Genomic DNA, 23,295 nt, shown 5'->3' on the forward strand with positions numbered 1-23,295 from the left:
ATTCAGACCCCGGCCTGCCTTAGAAATGGTTTTCTTCCAACGTCTCTCGCAGCTTTTTATAGTTTTGTAGTTTGTAGTATTGTCCTTGACAATGTTTATCATGTTGATAGGACAATAATTAGTGTCAGGTTAAGTATACGAACTTTCAAACCAAATTCACATTCACCAGAAATAAAGAAAGGCATGTTATTAGTGTGTCAGATATAACATATAATTTACTCTACCCCTGAACATTTGGTTAAAATATCTAATCATAAATGGTTGTGTTGAGCTGTCATCGATAATCGGACGAGACAGATCTTGATCAAGCACTGCAAAGTCTTCCTTGCATGTTTGGTCTTGTTACCATGGTTATATCTGAACACCAAACCTTCAGAGCAAAATATTTTGCCTCCACGATGGAAAGGAATAATACTGCAAATCTACATGTGCATTAACCATCATGCAAGTGATGATGAAGATCAACATCCTTACTCGCCAATAAATGTCACATCAATCTATCGCTTGGTCACCATGGTCACTCTGTTCCTGTCACTTGAATTTTGGTCACGAGACACCCCCTCCTGTTATCCGAACATGGAATCCCTCAATGGATACCACAGTTCCTTCTTGTGGAGCCTGTGTAGTTCTAAAGTCGAGAGGTCATTCTAGTGAGACACAGGGCGTTCAGGTAGCCTAGTGGTTAAAGCATTCGCTCGTCACGTCGAAGACCCGGGTGCGGATCCCGACATGGGTACAATGTGTGAAGCCCATTTCTGACGTCCCCCGTCGTGATATTGCTGGAATATTGCTAAAAGAGGCGTAAAACCTCACTCACTCACTCACTCACTCTCGTGAGACACCCCCATCCCCCCTGGTTCAAGTTTGGATGATTGTTAGGAAAGAACTCAAGTCAGTATCACAAGTTATGCTCAGGCATGGACGCATTGAAAAAGCCTTTGGTTTGGCTGTTCAGCTTTGAAAAAAATGCGTTGAAAATGTCTCGGAAATGTCAACTGATGTTATGTTTTTCACTTTTATCAAACATAATTGCTGCTGTGCACTTGTGAGAAATGTTTCCTGCACTGGTTGCATCCTGGCAATAAAGGTTACCTGCACTTGCAATGTTTTACCTGAACTGGCACAGCTTGGATATAGTGAAATAGATCCCTGGACTGACTGGCATATGTCTGGACTACTCTAGAACCCAGTTAACTGGCCCGTGAAGATCCAGGGTAGAATAGGTCTTCAGCAACCCATGATGGCCGTAAAAGGCAACTATGCTTGTCGTAAGAGACAACTAACAGGATCGGGTGGTCGGGCTCGCTGACTTGGTTGATGCATGTCATCAAATCCCAATTGCGTGGATCGATGCTCATGATATCAATCACTGGATTGTCTGGTCCAGACTCAATTATTTATAGACTGCCGTCATATAGCTGGAATATTGCTGAGGGCGGCGTAAAACAACAAACAAACAAATTTGGTATTGTAATGCCTGTAAATGGCATTTAGAAGTTGGTAAGATGAACAAGGGATGTAGTTCTGTAGACATACGGCTCCTTTATTGTGATGAATGCGACAGTTTGGTGTAGATACTAGCACCGTTATAAGCAAGGGATTGACAGCTTTCTTAATAACAGTGTTAGTATCTACACCCATGAAATAAGACCCATGAAGATTCCGGGGTAGAATAGGTCTTCAGCAACCCATGCTTGCCGTAAAAGGTGACTACGCTTGTCATAAAAGGCGACTAACGGGATCGGGTGGTCAGGCTCGCTGACTTGGTTGATGCATATCATCGATCCAAAGTGCGTGGATCGATGCTCATGATATTAATCACTGGATTGTCTGGTCCAGACTCGATCATTTACAGACCGCCGTCATATAGCTGGAATATTGCTGAGTGCGGCGTTAAAAAAAAACCAACCAACGGAAATAAGGAACAAGGAAATCTCAATGAAATAGGAGTGTTGTATCCATAGAGCTATCTCCCTTGTTTACTCAGTGTTGTATAAACTACTTGACGAGGTGTAGCAGGTCAGCCAACTTTCCTGATCAGCCTAGTGACACTGAGTGACAATGTGCAATTAAGGAAAGAAGATGGCAAAGATTATTTATTATATTTATAACTGTACACAAAGGAATCTTAATCTCTGTGTGTAAAAGACAATGCCTGGCAGAACAGAAAATACAATTTAAACAGTAAATCAACTTGTCTGGTGATTTTTTATCTCCAATTTCAAATTTGTACTGACCAATTTTTTTATCACAGGTTCGTTTACCTGAATTCACTGAATGGGTGCGGGGGCACGGGTGGCCCAGTCGTCTAAGGCGCCGCGATTCGCTGTGCAGAGTTGCGTCCCTTTGGCACGCCAGAAACCTATGATTGTGGGTTCGAATCCCGGTTCGCCCTGATTATGTTTCTAGGTTTGTCAGCACCCTTATCGAAGTGGTAAACGTCTGAGACCTGCATCACTTCAGGCTTTCCTCCCATATTAAGCTGACACTCCGTGATATAACTGTAATACTGTTAAAAGCGTTAAACCCAACTCACTCACTCACTCACTGAAGGGGTACGGTGTAATTTTTTTCTGCGCAAAATATTGATTTATTTTTTTCAAAATACTGAATCCCCTAGAGGGGGGGTGTGCATTATACTTGATTGTGCACTATGCTCAAGAAAATATGGTATTCGCACTGGCTTGTTCACAATTTTGGAAGTAATTAAAGGACATAGGCCTCCTCAGGTGTTTTGTGTGTTGGTCTGCAAAAATATATGTCACCGTCATGAAACTACAGAGAGTGTCACAGGCAGTTTCACAGGACTTTCTTGCTTGCAAAACTTTCCAGATTTACAGTATATTTTTCTGTGATTTTGAAAATGTGTATTGACTTCGCAAAGGATTATTCCACAACTGGATTGTCAAGCTCTGGTTTGAGCTTGAACATTTTCATCTTGTATATGGATATACGAGTACAATCGGTGCCATTCTGACAGTGAAATAAAGTAGGAATGTCCTCCTGAATCTCACATTTATCATTTATAAGTGTGATCCTTAATCGTGTTAATCATGTTAATTGTATTGAAAAGGCCTTAGATTTGGAGACAGCCTCCGTGGTCTAGTGTCCGCCCGGGGAGCGGAAGGTCCGGGGTTCGATCCCCGGCCGCGTCATACCAAAAGACGTTCAAAGATGGTACTTGTTGTTACCCTGTCTGGCGCTCGGCATTAAGGGGCTAAAACAGGGACTGGTCGGCTCGGAGTCAGTATACTGTGTCTGAGTGGGGTATTCATGTTTAACTGTGGCATGGTATCTCAGTGGGCTAGCATTATAAATCGGCATCAGTCCGGACTAGTACAAGCAGTCTCACAAACGCACACACGTACATGCACGTGGCTATTTAAGTGCAAAAATCTTGGACGCGATGTTAAACCCCATTTCACCTCACCTTAGATTTGGTGGCTTTAGTTTGTATGAACCATGCATCACTTTCTCTGTGTTGAGGCAGTATAGACAGGTACCAATGCCTTGTAGTTGAGGCTGGACATGGAGAAGAAATATTTTGAGTTCCATATGTTATCAGCATGATCAGTGGGGCATACAGGATTTACCCACTACTAACCATGTTAATGATATTTTTATGATACAGTTATATTTCTACTTGTTCACATCAACATGCTAATGAGACCTTAATATTTATATGTTACAGTTATAATCTATCTTGTTCACATCAACATGCTAATGAGACCTTAACATTTTTATGTTACAGTTATAAATCTATCTTGTTCACATCAACATGCTATCGAGACTAATATTTATATGTTACAGTTATAAATTCATCTTGTTCACATCAACATGCTAGCGTTCTTGTTACAGCGATATTCATGTCTAATCAACAAGAGGCGAGACATAGCACATTTTCATGCATTATTCAGCACTCTAGATACTTGGGGATGCTTGCATCGATCAGTAAATAAGTAACAGAACACAGGTATGCACGTTGAAAAGGATCCATTGGGTAAGTATGCAGTGTGTTATGCTATTGTTGTTTTCTTGGGGTTTTTTCAAGCGTATTTTTCAAGCCTATTTTAACACAAGCAATTCAACTTAAATTAGGTAATGGTGATTTATATTGCATATTTTACGCAAATATGCAGCTTATCTGGAGCTCTGTACAGTTGAAGTTTTTATTTGTCAGGGGGAGAATAAAAGTGTTCTTGAAGACCTGAACATGGCAATAACCCTCAACAAACGCTACCCCAAGGCACTCGCTCGCCGGGCCAGGGCTCACGAGGTAGCACAAGACTATGCAATGGCATTAGAAGGTGAGTCACATGACCAGTCTCACAACACCTATGTCTCGCCTATCTAACATTTGTACTGTCTCACTCACCTCACATGTGCACCATCTCACATGCACTGTCTCACCCATCTCAAATGTGCAGTCTCACCCATCTCACATGTGCAGTCTCACCCATCTCACATGTGCACTGACTTGCCCATCTGACATGTGCTCTGTCTTGCATGTGCACTGTCTCACCCATCTCACATGTGCTCTGTCTTGCATGTGCACTGTCTCACCCATCTCACATGTGCACTGTCTCACCCATCTCACATTTACAATGTCTCACCCATCTCACCCATCTCACTTGTGCACTGTCTCACCCATCTCACATGTGCAGTGTCTCACCCATCTCACTTGTGCACTGTCTCACCCATCTCACCCATCTCACATGTGCTCTGTCTCACCCATCTCACTTGTGCACTGTCTCACCCATCTCACCCATCTCACATGTGCACTGTCTCACCCATCTCACATGTGCAGTGTCTTACCCATCTCACATTTACAATGTCTCCCCCCATCTCACATGTGCAGTGTCTTACCCATCTCACATTTACAATGTCTCCCCCCATCTCAAATGTGCTCTGTCTTACCCATCTCACATGTGCACTGTCTTACCCATCTCACCCATCTCACATGTGCACTGTCTCACCCATCTCACCCATCTCACATGTGCACTGTCTCACCCATCTCACATGTGCAGTGTCTTACCCATCTCACATTTACGATGTCTCCCCCCATCTCAAATGTGCTCTGTCTTACCCATCTCACATGTGCACTGTCTTACCCATCTCACCCATCTCACATGTGCACTGTCTCACCCATCTCACCCATCTCACATGTGCACTGTCTCACCCATCTCAAATGTGCTCTGTCTTACCCATCTCACGTGTGCACTGTCTCACCCATCTCACCCATCTCACATGTGCACTGTCTCACCCATCTCACCCATCTCACATGTGCACTGTCTCACCCATCTCACATGTGCAGTGTCTTACCCATCTCACATTTACGATGTCTCACCCATCTCACATGTGCTCTGTCTTACCCATCTCAAATGTGCTCTGTCTTACCCATCTCACATGTGCTCTGTCTCACCCATCTCACCCATCTCACATGTGCACTGTCTCACCCATCTCAAATGTGCTCTGTCTCACCCATCTCACATGTGCACTGTCTCACCCATCTCACATGTGCAGTGTCTTACCCATCTCACATTTACGATGTCTCACCCATCTCACATGTGCTCTGTCTCACCCATCTCACATGTGCACTGTCTCACCCATCTCACTTGTGCACTGTCTCACCCATCTCACATGTGCACTGTCTCACCCATCTCACATGTGCACTGTCTCACCCATCTCACATGTGCAGTGTCTTACCCATCTCACATTTACGATGTCTCACCCATCTCACATGTGCACTGTCTCACCCATCTCACATGTGCACTGTCTCACCCATCTCACTTGTGCACTGTCTCACCCATCTCACCCATCTCACATGTGCACTGTCTCACCCATCTCACATGTGCTCTGTCTTACCCATCTCAAATGTGCTCTGTCTTACCCATCTCACTTGTGCACTGTCTCACCCATCTCACATGTGCACTGTCTCACCCATCTCACATGTGCAGTGTCTTACCCATCTCACATTTACAATGTCTCCCCCCATCTCAAATGTGCTCTGTCTCACCCATCTCACCCATCTCACATGTGCACTGTCTCACCCATCTCACATGTGCACTGTCTCACCCATCTCACATGTGCAGTGTCTTACCCATCTCACATTTACGATGTCTCACCCATCTCACATGTGCACTGTCTCACCCATCTCACATGTGCACTGTCTCACCCATCTCACTTGTGCACTGTCTCACCCATCTCACCCATCTCACATGTGCACTGTCTTACCCATCTCACTTGTGCACTGTCTCACCCATCTCACCCATCTCACATGTGCACTGTCTCACCCATCTCACATGTGCAGTGTCTTACCCATCTCACATTTACAATGTCTCCCCCCATCTCAAATGTGCTCTGTCTCACCCATCTCACCCATCTCACATGTGCACTGTCTCACCCATCTCACATGTGCAGTGTCTTACCCATCTCACATTTACGATGTCTCACCCATCTCACATGTGCTCTGTCTTACCCATCTCAAATGTGCTCTGTCTTACCCATCTCACCCATCTCACATGTGCACTGTCTTACCCATCTCACATTTACGATGTCTCACCCATCTCACATGTGCTCTGTCTTACCCATCTCAAATGTGCTCTGTCTTACCCATCTCACCCATCTCACATGTGCACTGTCTTACCCATCTCAAATGTGCTCTGTCTTACCCATCTCACATGTGCTCTGTCTCACCCATCTCACCCATCTCACATGTGCACTGTCTCACCCATCTCACATGTGCAGTGTCTTACCCATCTCACATTTACGATGTCTCACCCATCTCACATGTGCTCTGTCTTGCATGTGCACTGTCTCACCCATCTCACATGTGCTCTGTCTTGCATGTGCACTGTCTCACCCATCTCATATGTGCACTGTCTCACCCATCTCAAATTTACAATGTCTCACCCATCTCAAATTTACAATGTCTCACCCATCTCAAATGTGCTCTGTCTTACCCATCTCACATGTGCACTGTCTCACCCATCTCACCCATCTCACATGTGCACTGTCTCACCCATCTCAAATTTACAATGTCTCACCCATCTCAAATTTACAATGTCTCACCCATCTCAAATGTGCTCTGTCTTACCCATCTCACATGTGCACTATCTCACCCATCTCACCCATCTCACATGTGCAGTGTCTCACCCATCTCACATGTGCAGTGTCTCACCCATCTCACATGTGCAGTGTCTTACCCATCTCACATTTACAATGTCTCCCCCCATCTCAAATGTGCTCTGTCTTACCCATCTCACATGTGCACTGTCTCACCCATCTCACCCATCTCACATGTGCACTGTCTCACCCATCTCACATGTGCAGTGTCTCACCCATCTCACATGTGCAGTGTCTTACCCATCTCACATTTACAATGTCTGCCCCCATCTCAAATGTGCTCTGTCTTACCCATCTCACATGTGCACTGTCTCACCCATCTCACCCATCTCACATGTGCACTGTCTCACCCATCTCACATGTGCAGTGTCTTACCCATCTCACATTTACGATGTCTCACCCATCTCACATGTGCTCTGTCTTACCCATCTCACATGTGCTCTGTCTTACCCATCTCACCCATCTCAAATGTGCTCTGTCTTACCCATCTCACCCATCTCACATGTGCAGTGTCTCACCCATCTCAAATTTACAATGTCTCACCCATCTCACATGTGCAGTGTCTTACCCATCTCACATTTACAATGTCTCACCCATCTCACATGTGCACTGTCTCACCCATCTCACATGTGCTCTGTCTTACCCATCTCAAATGTGCACTGTCTCACCCATCTCACCCATCTCACATTTACGATGTCTCACCCATCTCACATGTGCAGTGTCTCACCCATCTCACCCATCTCACATTTACAATGTCTCACCCATCTCACATGTGCACTGTCTCACCCATCTCACCCATCTCACATTTACGATGTCTCACCCATCTCACATGTGCAGTGTCTTACCCATCTCACATGTGCACTGTCTCACCCATCTCACATGTGCACTGTCTCACCCATCTCACATGTGCTCTGTCTTACCCATCTCAAATGTGCTCTGTCTTACCCATCTCACATGTGCACTGTCTCACCCATCTCACATGTGCACTGTCTCACCCATCTCACATGTACACTCTCACCCATCTCACATATATACAATGTCTCAACTATCTCCACATACAGTGTCTCACCCATCTCACATTACAATGTTTCACCCATCTCATATGTACACTGTCTCACCAATCTCACATGTGCAATGTCTCACCCATCTCACATGTACACTGTCTCACCTGTCTCATGTTTGTCCCTGCAGACATCACAGCTTGCTGCTTGTTGGAGGGCTTTCAGAACCAGCAGAGTCTGATCGTGGCGGACCGCGTCCTCAAACTGCTCGGCAAGAGCAAGGCTCATGCAGCATACTCAGTAAGTGTCACATTGTTTTTTGTCAGCATCAATCATTGATTTCCACACACAGTGTGTGGTGGAGTCATCAGTGCAATGTTATAATCCCCTCCAAGAAGTGAGTGAGTGAGTGAGTTTGGTTTTACGCCGCTTTTAGCAATATTCCAGCAATATCACGGCGGGGGACACCAGAAATGGGCTTCACACATTGTACCCATGTCGGGATTCGAACCCGGGTCTTCGGCGTGACGAGCGAACGCTTTAACCACTAGGCTACCCGACCGCCCCCTCCAAGAAGTGAGACAGGGAGATAAAGCTGTATGAGGGAGCTTACTAATTGATGCCCATACCCTGTCAGCAGAATCAAAGAAATACTTTTGGAAACATTGCTCTGAAATACACAGAGTTTGAGAATTATATTTTTGGGGGAGAAGATCTTTTTGGAGTTATATCCCTTGTTTGTTTCTCCATTCTGAAGTTTATTTGTCAACTTCTTCTTGAAAAAATACATTTTTTGAACCTTTAATTTTTTACCTCCCCTGCATTACTCCTTAATGCATCATTAAACGTAGTAATGCAGGATAAGTATACATATGTAAAAAATGTTTAGATTTTACTAATTTTGAACGAGTCAAGACTATGATTATTTTAACCTTGGACTATAGTAATATTTGTTACATTAACTACCTGTGACACCTTTTCAGAATGTTCTAAGATAGAGACCTTTGTACCCATGTGTAATTACTCGTTCCAAGAGAGCACCGTTTTCAAAGCACTCTTGCTAAAGCACTCTTGCTAAAGCACTCGGTTCCAAATTTAGATAAGAGATATCTTCTCTACTGTGGGACTTCAAAACAAGTTTCAAAACACTAGGTTCATCTCCTAAGTACCCAATGCTTGTTGTAAGAATTGACTAAACAGGATTCTTTGGTTGAAATGTGTGACCTGGCTGATCGTGTATCACAGTAGCCCAAGAGTGGATCGTTCATGCTGTCAACCACTTGCCAGACTCATTATTTACAGGGGGGCATGGGTGGCCCAGTCGTTTAAGGCGCTGCAATTCGCTGTGCAGAGTTGCGTCCCTTGGACACGCCAGAAACCTATGATTGTGGGTTCGAATCCCGGTTCGCCCCAATTATGTTTCTAGGTTTGTCATCACCATACCCGTGCTCGTGGGTATCACCAAAGTGGTAAACGTCTGTGACCTGTATCACTTCGGGCTTTTCTCCCACATTAAGCTGACACGCCGTGATATAACTGGAATACTGTTAAAAGCGGCGTTAAACCCAACTCACTCACTCATAATTTACAGCCTGCTGTTGTATGGGAGAAAGATTGAAGACTGTGCCATAAACCAACATCCACTCACTTTGTTCCTCAGAGTCGCACGCCGTCACTGCCATCCCAGTTCTTCATCAAGAATTACTTTGCTGGCTTCTGTCATGACCCCATCTTCAAAACATCCAGTGCTGGGAAGGCTGAACCCCTCAAGAAGCCAGATGAAGGGGAGATAACTGAGGAACCTGTAGTGAATGGAGAAACAGAGGGCGCCACACAAGAAGCCAGGTGAGAAAACTCCAACCAGTGGTCAGGTCACCCCGATCATGTTTCTAGGTTTGTCAGCTTCATACCAGTGGTCAGGTTCACCCCGATTATGTTTCTAGGTTTGTCAGCTTCATACCCGTGCTCGTGGGTTTCACCGAAGTGGTAAACGTCTGAGACCTGCATCACTTCGGGCTTTCCTCCCACATTGACCTGATACACCGTGATATAACTGGAATAATGTTAAAAGCGGTGTTAATCCCAATTCACTCACTCACTCACTCACTCACTCACTCACTCACTCACTCACTCACTCACTCACTCACTCACTCACTCACTCACTCACTCACTCACTCACTCAACCAGTGGTCAGATATTACAATACCTGTGTTCCCTGTACTATCATCATATGTACTCATTCCAGCTTACCGCATTCGACGTAATAAGCGCCCTGCTCGAATAAGCGCCCACGGTGATATATGCAAATGTATTGGCGAGTGAACAATCTCAATTAGTATACACTTAGCAGCTAAGGCCATCAGTTCAGAATGAAATTTCTGGGCATCAAGTTCTCCAAAATAAGACACCCAAATGTGCCCTTACTCATGTTAAGAAGACAGCAATACATTTAAGTCAGGGGGCGGTCGGGTAGCCTAGTGGTTAAAGCGTTCGCTCGTCACGCTGAAGACCTTGGTTTGATTCCAGTCATGGGTACAATGTGTGAAGCCCATTTCTGGTGTCCCCCGCTGTGATATTGCTGGAATATTGCTTAAAGCGGCGTAAAACCATACTCACTCACTCACTCATTCAAGTCAGGCTGGCTTTGTGAGTTGTGTTGACAGTCACATGGTTACCTCCTGTCAGTACCCCTTGACCACCACAAATCAGGGGGTGATTTTTTCAAAAACATCTCCATTGTACCAAGTGCAGGTGGCAGTTAGCAAGTAACTGCACAACAGTGGAACAAGCTGCCCCACATTCTATTCCCATTAGTCGCCTGTTACGACAAGCATAGTCGCCTTTTGCTTCCCGTAAAAGATTGTTTTGGGCTGCCAAGCATTAACATTGAGATCCATGTGTCTCCCTGGCTCCAACCAAAAACAATTTAGTCACCTTATTTAACCTATATGTCAGGAAGTCATAATTTCTGTTCTGAAAGACTTGAATGTAAAAGTTAGATTCAACAGTAAGTCTATATCTTCCTCAGCCCCTTCACCAACAGTTAACCAATATCTTCCTCAGCCCCTTTACCAACAGTTAACCCATATCTTCCTCAGCCCCTTTACCAACAGTTAACCCACATCTTCCACAGCCCCTTTACCAACAGTTAACCCATATCTTCCTCAGCCTCTTTACCAACAGTTAACCCATATCTTCCTCAGCCCCTTTACCAACAGTTAACCCATATCTTCCTCAGCCCCTTTACCAACAGTTAACCCATATCTTCCTCAGCCCCTTTACAAACAGTTAACCCATATCTTCCTCAGCCCCTTCACCAACAGTTAACCCATATCTTCCTCAGCCTCTTTACCAACAGTTAACCCATATCTTCCTCAGCCCCTTTACCAACAGTTAACCCATATCTTCCTCAGCCTCTTTACCAACAGTTAACCCATATCTTCCTCAGCCCCTTCACCAACAGTTAACCCATATTTTCCTCAGCCTCTTTACCAACAGTTAACCCATATCTTCCTCAGCCTCTTTACCAACAGTTAACCCATATCTTCCTCAGCCCCTTTACCAACAGTTAACCCATATCTTCCACAGCCTCTTTACCAACAGTTAACCCATATCTTCCTCAGCCCCTTTACCAACAGTTAACCCATATCTTCCTCAGCCCCTTTACCAACAGTTAACCCATATCTTCCACAGCCTCTTTACCAACAGTTAACCCATATCTTCCTCAGCCCCTTTACCAACAGTTAACCCATATCTTCCACAGCCTATTTACCAACAGTTAACCCATATCTTCCTCAGCCCCTTCACCAACAGTTAACCCATATCTTCCTCAGCCTCTTTACCAACAGTTAACCCATATCTTCCTCAGCCTCTTTACCAACAGTTAACCCATATCTTCCTCAGCCTCTTTACCAACAGTTAACCCATATCTTCCACAGCCCCTTTGAGCTGGCTCAGCAACAGGTCAACCAGCAGCAGTACGGGCAGCTCATTGAGCTGTGCAGCAAGGAGCTGGAGCTGAAGGACACCCCACACCGCCACAAGGCCCTGCTGATGCGAGGCACCATGTATGTTCTCTACGGCCAGGGCGAGGAGGCCATGAAGGACCTGTCCACTCTGTTGGAAATAGACGGCATGGAAACCGAGGTTAGTATAGTCATATTCTAGTTCTGTAATAGTGGAGACAGCAGTTAGTATAGTCATATTCTAGTTTCGTAGTAGTGGAGACCGAGGTTAGTATAGTCATACGGCCAGGGCGAGGAGGCCATGAAGGACCTGTCCACTCTGTTGGAAATAGACGGCGTGGAGACGGAGGTTAGTATAGTCATATTCTAGTTCTGTAGTAGTGGAGACCAAGGTTAGTATAGTCATACGGCCAGGGCGAGGAGGCCATGAAGGACCTGTCCACTCTGTTGGAAATAGATGGCTAGGAGACGGAGGTTAGTATAGTCATGTTCTAGTTCTGTAGTAGTGGAGACCAAGGTTAGTATAGTCATATTCTAGTTCTGTAGTAGTGGAGACGGAGGTTAGTATAGTCATACGGCCAGGGCGAGGAGGCCATGAAGGACTTGTCCACTCTGTTGGAAATAGACGGCGTGGAGACAGAGGTTAGTATAGTCATGCTCTAGTTCTGTAGTAGTGGAGACCGAGGTTAGTATAGTCATACGGCCAGGGCGAGGAGGCCATGAAGGACCTGTCCACTCTGTTGGAAATAGACGGCGTGGAAACCGAGGTTAGTATAGTCATGCTCTAGTTCTGTAGTAGTGGAGACAGAGGTTAGTATAGTCATACGGCCAGGGCGAGGAGGCCATGAAGGACCTGTCCACTCTGTTGGAAATAGACGGCGTGGAGACAGAGGTTAGTATAGTCATGCTTTTTCACAGCATGTACCATTTTTGAAGGCAAAATTATGCCTATACTCATGTATGGTTCTGAAATATGGGGTGCTAAGTACTACGCTGCAATTGAAAAAGTTCACACTTCATATATCAAATGTGTTCTCAGTGTTGGTAAGTTTGCCTCAAACAAGGCAATCCTTGGTGAAACAGGCCGTAGTAATATTTTTGTAGCCATCCAATAAGGGTAATTAAGTAGGATTACATTACTTAGAATGATGCCTGATAGATACCCATATCAGTGTTAAAAAATGTTAAAGGTACTTGATGATAATGGTAAAAATAATTGGGTTTCAGATGTGAGAAATCTATTAATAATGTATTATTTGTTAGTGGCTTTTCATGTGTATGGATTTCCCAAGATGTGGGAGACCCATAGTTATTTTTATATTCATTTAGCAAAGACTGAAGGATATATTTTGTCAACAGTGACAGCAAAGTATTTCAGAATCACTTTATCTTAGCAATTACAGCAAAGTAAAATCAATGTTACAAACTGAAAGATATTTAACTTGTTTAAATGGTAAAAGTTTAATAAGAGCTTATTGTAAACTTAGAATTTCATTACACAATTTTAATGTAAATATATGTCGCAGGTCCAAAGACGTTGATATTGCGAGCTCTATTTGTACAAACTGTTCATCCGGAGAAGTAGAGGATGAATACCATGTCTTACTTACATGTGAAACGTATTCCCATTTAAGGTATAAATTTCTCCCCATGTTGCAAGGTATTTTTAAAGACTGTCATTTAATGATAAATCTGCTAAACTCTGAAGGGGGCACAGGTGGCCCAGTCGTCTAAGGCGCCGCGATTCGCTGTGCAGAGTTGCGTCCCTTGGGCACGCCAGAAACCTATGTTTGTGGGTTCGAATCCCGGTTCGCCCCGATTATGTTTCTAGGTTTGTCATCACCATACCCGTGCTTGTGGTTTTCACCGAAGTGGTAAACGTATGAGACCTGCATCACTTCCGGCTTTCCTCCCACATTAAGCTGACACGCCGTGATATAACTGGAATACTGTTAAAAGCGGCGTTAAACCCAACTCACTCACTCACTAAACTCTGAAAATGCTGATATGGTCCATGCTGTTTCTGTATTTTTGAAACATGTCTTTATGATGAGGAATGTGTAACTTGATTTAAGATCTAATCATGTACATCATGTTAATATCCAATCTGCATTGTACTATGGGCTTTGAGGCCTAAATTACTGAATTAACTGTCTGTCTGACATAGATAGGTCTAGTGGTGAACTGGTGCCTTTTGATAGTTTGGGATTTTTACAAGAAACACTTTTCAAGGTGCCACAAGGTGCCACAAGGTGCCACGACTTTGACTTAGACTGAAAATGTCAGTAGTGTTCCTTTCCGGAGCAGATCTTGAACACTGTACAATATTTCTTCACCAAACTTTGCACATAGATAGGCCTAGTGGTAAACTGGTGCCTTTTGATAGATTGGGATTTTTGTTGCAATTATTTTCAAGTTTCCATGGCAACGACTATGACTTAGACTGAAAATGGCGGTAGTGCTCTTTTCCGGAGCAGATCTTGATAACCGTATAATATTTCTTGCCTTCCACACAACCAGACATGTCATAGTGGCGGGGGATTTGAGTATTTGATGCTTGTTGTTATTAAAAACACAGCCTGTTATCTAGTCTAGTTGTGCCCCACAATAAGGATGAAGTATGAGATATCTGTGAGACCAGTACATGACATGACAGGAGGTTTGTGCATGTTGTGCAGGTCCGCGTGAATGCCCTGGTGAAGATGGGGAGTCTGGTGATGCAGGCAGACAAGTCCCAGGAGGCTCTGGCTTGTTTCTCCAATGCTGAGAAGGTGGACCCCAACAACTCGGACGTGTTTCACCATCGTGGACAGGTCAGGCCATGTTTTGTCATTTAATGTACTATAGATATCAGAGTCCCATAGCAACCTTTTTATACCCCCGTTAAAATGTCGGGGGTATATAGTTATACCAAGGTGCCGTCCGTCCGAAAACTTTGTCCGCGCGATTTCTCTTAAACTATTCAGTGGATTCACCCAAACTTAGTACATATAATCTGTGTCATATGGAGGGGTGCAGTCAAAAGAAAAAAATTGTTTTTATTAATTTTCCAATTTTTTTAATGAATTTTTCAAACCCTTACCCTATCCTAGCTATTTAATTTGTAACTACTGACACACTAGGCGGGTAGGGATTATTAGTGAGCCACACTCACTTTTGCACTTGTTTTCCCATGAATTTAGACTCAAGCAAAGCAAAGGTCGCTCTCAAGACATCTCCCCTTGTGGATCAATGAAAACAGTACAAAGAGTGCCAGCTATTAAAGAATACTCTGAACAGTCAGCAGTAGAAACTAACATGTTTAGTCCACTAGTCCTTATAATGGGGGGTGAGGTGAAATTGGGTTTATCGTCGCGTCCAAGATTATTGCACTTATATAGCGAAGTTTATGCACGTGTGTGTGTGTGTGTGTGTGTGTGTGTGTGTGTGTGTGTGTGTGTGTGTGTGTGTGTGTGTGTGTGTGTGTGTGTGTGTGTGTGTGTGTGTGTGTGTGTGTGTGTGTGTGTGTCTGTGTGTGTGTGTGTGTGTGTGTGTGTCTGTGTCTGTGTCTGCTTGTGTGTACTAGTCCGGACTGATGCCGATTTATAGTGCTAGCCCACTGAGATACCATGCCGCAGTTTAACATGAGAACCCCACTCAGACACAGAATACTGACTCCTAGTCGACCAGTCCTTGTTTTAGCCCCGTAATGCTGAGCGCCAGACAGGGTAACAACAAGTACCATGTTTTAACGTCTTTCTGTATCAAACCCCGGACCCTCCACTCTCCGGGTGAACGCTCTACCGCTAGACCACGGAGGCGGTCAGTCCTTATAATGATTACATATAGCAAAAAATTTAAAATGGGCAAAGTTTTACTAGTCCTCAGGATACCTTAACTATTGGGCAGTTTGGCAAGGACTACAGGACCAGTGCCAATTTCTAAGGCTAAGAACCTGGGTTTTTTCAGGGGTAGATTAAGCTTTGAGTAAACCAGTGTCTGATCTTACAGGAAGGAACACCCATAGGGACTCCCAGGCAAATTACAGTACACAATGTTTGTTGAAAGATCAAACTTAAAACAGATGAAGTAGTTACAATATTTGACCTGGACAGTCTTGTTTCACACCCTAATGACACTGACCATATATCTCGTGTCAAACTTGGTGTTCAAGCCACAGTCATGATCTTGTGAAATAGCTGAACTACAAATCAGTTCATTCACAGAGCTTGCTGTGCTGGCCATATCTCGTGTTGACTGACATCAGAGTTCACACTGATACACCTCTGTGATGTTACTGTGAAGTTGCTGTGATGATGCTGTGATGTTACTAATATCAGTGTAAACACATTCGCGTAATGTGATGTTGCTCTGATGTTACTGAGACCGTCTCCGTGGTCTAGTGGTAGATTGTTTGCACGGAGAACGGAAGGTTCGGGGTTCCGACCGCGTCATACCAAGAGACGTTTAAAGATGGTACTTGTTGTTACCCTGTCTTGTGCTCAGCATTAAGGGGCTAAAACAAGGAGTTTTTGGCCCTGAGTCAGCATACTATGTCTGAGTGGGCTATTCATGTCAAATTGCAGCATGGTTTCTCAGTGGGCTAGCTCTATATTGGCATCAGTCTGGACTGCTGAGGAGGTTACAACTGAAACAAACTATGTTTTGGTATCTGGATACTTTATTGGTTTTCTTAGATTGGAAGTACTTCAAACACAGTACGTCATCATGGTCGTTCCGTAATTTCAATGTGCACCATTTGAAAATTGAATGTGCCAATGATGCAATGGCTCGGCAGAGAACGAACTCTGTCCCAGGGTACAATGCTAGTCATGTTGCTGCATTTCTGTGATATTACTTTGTTGCTGGTGATGTTACTTTGTTGCTGGTGATGTTACTTTGTTGCTGGTGATGTTACTTTGTTGCTGGTGATGTTACTTTGTTGCTGGTGATGTTACTGTGTTGCTGGTGATGTTACTGTGTTGCTGGTGATGTTACTGTGTTGCTGGTGATGTTACTTTGTTGCTGGTGATGTTACTGTGTTGTTTCTGACACAGAAGTAACACCTAAATATTCAGTATGTTTCATGTGGTATTTTCTTACAGCAACTGCTTTTGGTGGAGAAACTGGATGATGCTATCAAAGACTTTGATAAGAGCATCAGCCTGTCTCCGGACTTTGCCACGTCCTATGTACAGAGAGCCTATGCAGGTATGTGGCAAGATATGCTTTGTCCTACGATACATGGTAGTACTTAGTGTGAAGTTTGGCTTGCCCTGCAGATGCTGGTTTGCCTGACTCTGATAACCTGTCTTGGTAAAGACTGAACATGGTGACTGTATCATAAAACAACATGCGCTCATTTGATGATAACTCAAGACCCAAGCAGATGTTGCAGATTTAGCTGACACATTACTTACCTGGTAACCCGTGAAGATCTAGGAAGAATAGGTCTTCAGCTACCCATGCTTGTCATAAGAGGAGACTAATGGGAGCGGGTGGTCAGGCCCGCTGACTGGTTTGATGCATGTCATCGTATCCCAGTTGTGTGTATCGATGCCGTCAATGTCAATCACTGGATTGTCTGGTTCAGACTCAGTTATTTACAGACAGACAGCCATCATATACCTGGAGTATTGCTGAATGTGTCTTGAACAGCAAACATCACATCACATCACTTACCTGGTGTAAAGGGGGCACGGGTGGCCCAGTCGTCTAAGGAGCTGCGATTCGCTGTGCAGAGTTGCGTCCATTGGGCACGCCAGAGAACCTATGATTGTGGGTTTGAATCCCGGTTCGCTCCGATTATGTTTCTAGGTTTGTCATCACCATACCCGTGCTCCTGGGTTTCATCAAAGTGGTAAACGTCGGAGACCTGCATCACTTCGGGCTTTCCTCCAACATTAAGCTGACACGCCGTGATATAACTGGAATACTGTTAAAAGCAGCGTTAAACCCAACTCACTCACTCACTCATTGACCCGTGAAGATTCCGGGATAGAATAGCTCTTCAGCAACCCATGCTTGTGACTATGCTTGTGGTAAAAGGCGACTAACGGGATCGGGTGCTCGCTTACTTGGTTGAAGCATGATATAAATCACTGGATTGTCTGGTCCAGACTTGATTATTTACAGACCGCTGTCATATAGCTGGAGTATTGCTGAGTACGGCGTTAAACAACAAACCAAACCATACCACTCACTCACTACCTGGTGTAAAGTCAAGTTCTTACATTCATTTGTGACTCTCTTTAATATACAATCTCTTTCGATGTTACACAGAGCACCGATCTGCGGTGACGCAGCAGAGCCCACTGAACCTGATGAAGGCCGATGCCAGCTTCAAGCAGGCCCTGGAGAAGTTCCCCAACTGCTCCGACATCTACTTGCTGTATGGACAGGTATGTCAAAATCAGGGAAAGATGTGGATTGTAGGTTTGTACACCATGCCTGACAATGTAGGCCCTCAGTACACCATGCCTGACAATGTAGGCCCCCAGTACACCTTGCCTGACAATGAAGGCCCACAGTACACCGTGCCTGACAATGTAGGCCCCCAGTACACCTTTCCTGACAATGAAGGCCCACAGTACACCATGCCTGACAATGAAGGCCCCCAGTACACCTTGCCTGACAATGAAGGCCCACAGTACACCTTGCCTGACAATGTAGGACCCGAGTACACCTTGCCTGACAATGAAGGCCCCCAGTACACCTTGCCCGACAATGTAGACCCCCAGTACACCATGCCTGACAATGAAGGCCCCCAGTACACCTTGCCTGACAATGAAGGTCCCCAGTACGCCTTGCCTGACAATGAAGGCCCACAGTACATCATGCCTGACAATGTAGGTCCACAGTACGCCATGCATGACAATTTAGGTCCCCAGTACACCATGCCTGACAATGTAGGTCCCCAGTACACCATGCCTGACAATGTAGGTCCCCAGTACACCATGCCTGACAATGAAGGCCCCCAGTACACCTTGCCTGACAATGAAGGCCCCCAGTACGCCTTGCCTGACAATGAAGGCCCACAGTACATCATGCCTGACAATGTAGGTCCCCAGTACGCCTTGCCTGACAATGAAGGCCCACAGTACATCATGCCTGACAATGTAGGTCCCCAGTACGCCATGCATGACAATGTAGGTCCCCAGTACACCAATAGTCTGTCCGTTAGTTTGTAATATATTTGTGCCATATGCTGCTGGGCTGGTCAGGTTGATTTACTCTGTATGCGTTTAGTTATATGGTTTGTGATAGGTGTTGAGCTATACACAAGACTTCTGTAGTAACTGCTTGTCTGTGACAGGCCCAGTGTGATCAAGGAGACTTCACCCGGGCCAAGGAACTGTTCACCCGGGCCGAGAGCCTGGAGCCCGACAACGCCAACATCCTGGTGCATCGTGGGTAAGCAGACTCCACCTCCTTCAGGAATAACTTAGAACTTGTAAATTGAGAACTGATTGCTGGACAACACCACAAATGGTTGCTTAATTTGACCTTACTTGTTAAACACCAGTTTCATATGCTAGTATCATAAGTCTGTTGTGAAATATGGAAATGCCTTGAGACAAGTCAACCAGTAGTTGTTACTCGTGGATGACAGTCGTCAACTGAACATAAATTACTAAGGCTTGCCACTTGTTGTGATTTGTTTTTTAATTGCATTCTGTACAAAACTGGGGCATTCGGGTAGCCTAGTGGTTAAAGCATTCGCTCGTCACCCGGGGTTCGATTTCTCACATGGGTACAATGTGTGAAGCCCATTTCTGGTTTCCCACGCTGAAATATTGCTGGAATATTGCTAAAAGCGGCGTAAAACAATCCTTACCCACTCACACACTCACTCACACACTGGACCCGTGAAGATCCGGGGTAGAATAGGTCTTCAACAACCCATGCTTGCCGTAAAAGGTGACTATGCTTGTCGTAAGAGGCGACTAACATGATCGGGTGGTCAGCCTTGCTGACTTAGTTGATGCATGTCATCGATCCCAGTTGCGTAGATCGATGCTCATGATGTCAATCACTGGATTGTCGTGTCCAGACTCGATTATTTACAGACCGCTGTCATATAGCTGGAATATTGCTGAGTGCAGCGTTAAAGAACAAGCAAACAAAACACTCACACACTGTGCAGTATATATACATGAAAGTGCATATTATGTGACCTGTGAAGATCTGGGTGAGAATTGACTTCAGCAACCCATGCTTGTTGTCAGAGTTTGTAGATCCTACTGTCGTGTTACTTTCGTTGCTGTGTGTCCTGGTGTCAGTGTGATTGTCTCCTTCTCCAGGTTGCTGTGTCTGCAGACTAGCAAGGATGCTAACCAGGCCCTCACCATCATCCGACGAGCCGTGGAGGTCGACCCGCTATGTGAATATGCTCATGAAATCATTGGCACTATTGAGGTGCAGAGGTGAGGTTTTGCTTCATAACGTGTGGAAATAAGGTCAAAATAGGTCAATTAGACTCTGCTGTTTGTCGTAAGATGCAAAAGTGAATTGCTGGTCTTGCCTTGTGGAACATCTCTCGTTTTTTGAGTACCTTGGTTTCTGATATTAAGCCTACATCCTTGTCATGTGGCACAGTGAAAGATGTTGACAGTTCAATGAACAGCGTATTGTCCATTGGATATGCCAGCAGTCAGTGTTCGTCGTGGAGTTCAAACATTCAAATACTATAGGATCAAACCGCAATTAATCCTGAAAGCCCCTTGTAATTTCAACCTTGTGAGTTTTCCGGGGTAGAAAATATCCCAAGAAACCTATGCTTTTGTGAGAGTTGGCCAGATGGATGGGGTCGTCAGGCTTGGTGACTTGGTTGTTTCACTGTCATTGAGGTGGCACGGGTGGCCCAGTCGTCTAAGGTGCTGCGATTCGCTGTGCAGAGTTGCGTTCCGTGGGCACGCCACAAACCTATGATTGTGGGTTCGAATCCTGGTTCGCCCCGATTATGTTTCTAGGTTTGTCAGCACCATACCCGTACTCGTTGGTTTCACCGAAGTGGTAAACGTCTGATACCTGCATCACTTCGGGCTTTCCTCCCTCATTCAGCTGACACGCAGCGATATAACTTGAATACTGTTAAAAGTGGCGTTAAACCAAACTCACTCACTCACTCATTGTCACTGAACCTCACAACGTGGTTCGTTGGACTCAACATCATCACTTGTCAGTCCGGACTCCATGTACTTACAGGATGCCATCAAACAGCTTCAATATTGCTGAGTGCAGCATTAAACAACAAACAAACAAACTGGATTTCCAACAGAGATCTGACATAATGTTCAAAGCCTGTGTGGAAACCAAATCGTATAGCTGGAATATTGCTGAGTGCAGCATTAAACAACAAACAAACAAACTCCTGACATAATGTTCAAAGCCTGTGTGGAAACCATCTCATATAGCTGGAATATTGCTAAGTGCAGCGTTAAACAACAAACAAATAAACAATGAAACCAACATTTCACACTCCTGTCTGTCATCTTCAGAACCAACATGCAGGCTGCTGAATACCACTTCAACAAGGCTATAGAGCTGTCTAAGTCGGAGGCGGAGATGGCGCACCTGTTCTCCTTGCTCCACGCCTCCCAGATACAGACCCGAGTCGCACAGAAGCTTGGCATCGACGTCCCAACATTCGGACCATAAACCACCTCCACGTACAGGTAAACAGGGCTCCTCACAGCACAGGTATTCCATACAAATTAGCAAAAGGAAATAATGTTTTGTAATTTTAAGAAGATCATTTGAAGTTATGGATACTCAGGCCATGTTGGTTTCTTAGAAGATTTTCTGATGTAGATTATCTTAGAAGATTGTTGATGTCGATTATCTTAGAAGATTGTTGATGTCGATTATCTTAGAAGATTTTCTGATGTAGATTATCTTAGAAGATTTTCTGATGTAGATTATCTTAGAAGATTGTTGATGTCGATTATCTTAGAAGATTTTCTGATGTAGATTATCTTAGAAGATTGTTGATGTCGATTATCTTAGAAGATTTTCTGATGTAGATTATCTTAGAAGATTGTTGATGTCGATTATCTTAGAAGATTGTTGATGTCGATTATCTTAGAAGATTTTCTGATGTAGATTATCTTAGAAGATTTTCTGATGTAGATTATCTTAGAAGATTTTCTGATGTAGATTTTCTTAGAAGATTTTCTGATGTAGATTATCTTAGAAGATTTTCTGATGTAGATTATCTTAGAAGATTGTTGATGTGGAAATATATGATATTTTGTTGTCTGTTTTGATACTGATGTTTCAAAGCTTATTGAATTGTAATTTAAGACTAATTGGAACAGAAATACTATATATTAGGGGAATGGAATTTTTTTTTAAAGATATTTAGAAGTTTTGGAATAAGGGAGAGAATATATGGATGTCAACTAGGGCTGGGACGAGTCCAAATTTACTACCCAGGTACCCACACCCCTATCACTCGACCCTACCCGGGTACCCGATGTTGGTGTCAAGAGATAGGTACAAAATGTCTGATTGGGAATAGTTTGACAGTAGCCCTGGCAAAATGTATTTAAATACCCGTATAAAAAGATGTGGTCATGCATACACTGAAGTCGACTGAAGTTTTAGCTTTGTTCAAACATATATAAGTCAGAAGGAACGTGTTCATAGCCATGAAGAAATGCGAACATTAGAGACTTAAAATTGTCTTGGAACCATGTAGTTATATAGATAATTTTTGTCTTGAAACAATATACCACATGACTAACCACGGGTCTGGGTAGTCCTGTGGGTACCCGGGTCCTACTCAGTACCCACCCAACCCGAGTACCCGGGTTACCCGTCCCAGCCCTAATGTCAACTTCTTTATTATGAGGAACACAACATTTCGGAGTATATGCTTACTCCTACATTAGGTGAATGAAGGAGTAACCATATACTCCGAAACGCTGTGTTCCTCATAATAAAGTTGACATCCATATGTTCTCTTCCTTATTTGTATCACTTCTAAATGCCTCCAAAGACCTGAAGTTTTGGAATGTTATTGATAAGTTATCAGGAGATAAGGAATGATTAGATTTCGTATGGAAGTACCATGTAAAATTATTAATTCTGTTTTGATTAACGGTGAGAAATATGTGCTGTTAGGAACAGCCCTGTTTACTGGACTACCAACTGTTACTGTGTGAATGAGTGTTAGATTTATTACCTTATACGATGAAGAAAAACCCAGAAATATTGTTGAA

General features: G+C 44.1%; 1 protein-coding gene across 1 annotated transcript in view; it reads left to right on the plus strand.

The window, feature by feature from the left end:
- Positions 1-22,555, plus strand: part of LOC124115263 (mitochondrial import receptor subunit TOM70-like) — a 28,729-nt gene extending 6,174 nt beyond the window's left edge. Inside the window, exons 3-12 of the mRNA XM_046476193.2 lie at positions 4,181-4,307; positions 8,317-8,426; positions 9,787-9,971; positions 12,065-12,272; positions 14,770-14,904; positions 17,176-17,281; positions 18,353-18,471; positions 19,386-19,483; positions 20,374-20,496; positions 21,571-22,555. Coding sequence (XP_046332149.2) covers positions 4,181-4,307; positions 8,317-8,426; positions 9,787-9,971; positions 12,065-12,272; positions 14,770-14,904; positions 17,176-17,281; positions 18,353-18,471; positions 19,386-19,483; positions 20,374-20,496; positions 21,571-21,730 — 1,371 coding nt within the window. The 3' untranslated portion in view covers positions 21,731-22,555. The remainder of the gene's footprint in view (positions 1-4,180; positions 4,308-8,316; positions 8,427-9,786; positions 9,972-12,064; positions 12,273-14,769; positions 14,905-17,175; positions 17,282-18,352; positions 18,472-19,385; positions 19,484-20,373; positions 20,497-21,570) is intronic.
- The last annotated feature ends 740 nt before the right edge of the window (positions 22,556-23,295 follow it).

Source organism: Haliotis rufescens, unplaced genomic scaffold, assembly GCF_023055435.1.
Source record: "Haliotis rufescens isolate VD_foot unplaced genomic scaffold, xgHalRufe1.0.p SCAF_53, whole genome shotgun sequence".
In the NCBI taxonomy this organism is placed as follows: domain Eukaryota; kingdom Metazoa; phylum Mollusca; class Gastropoda; order Lepetellida; family Haliotidae; genus Haliotis; species Haliotis rufescens.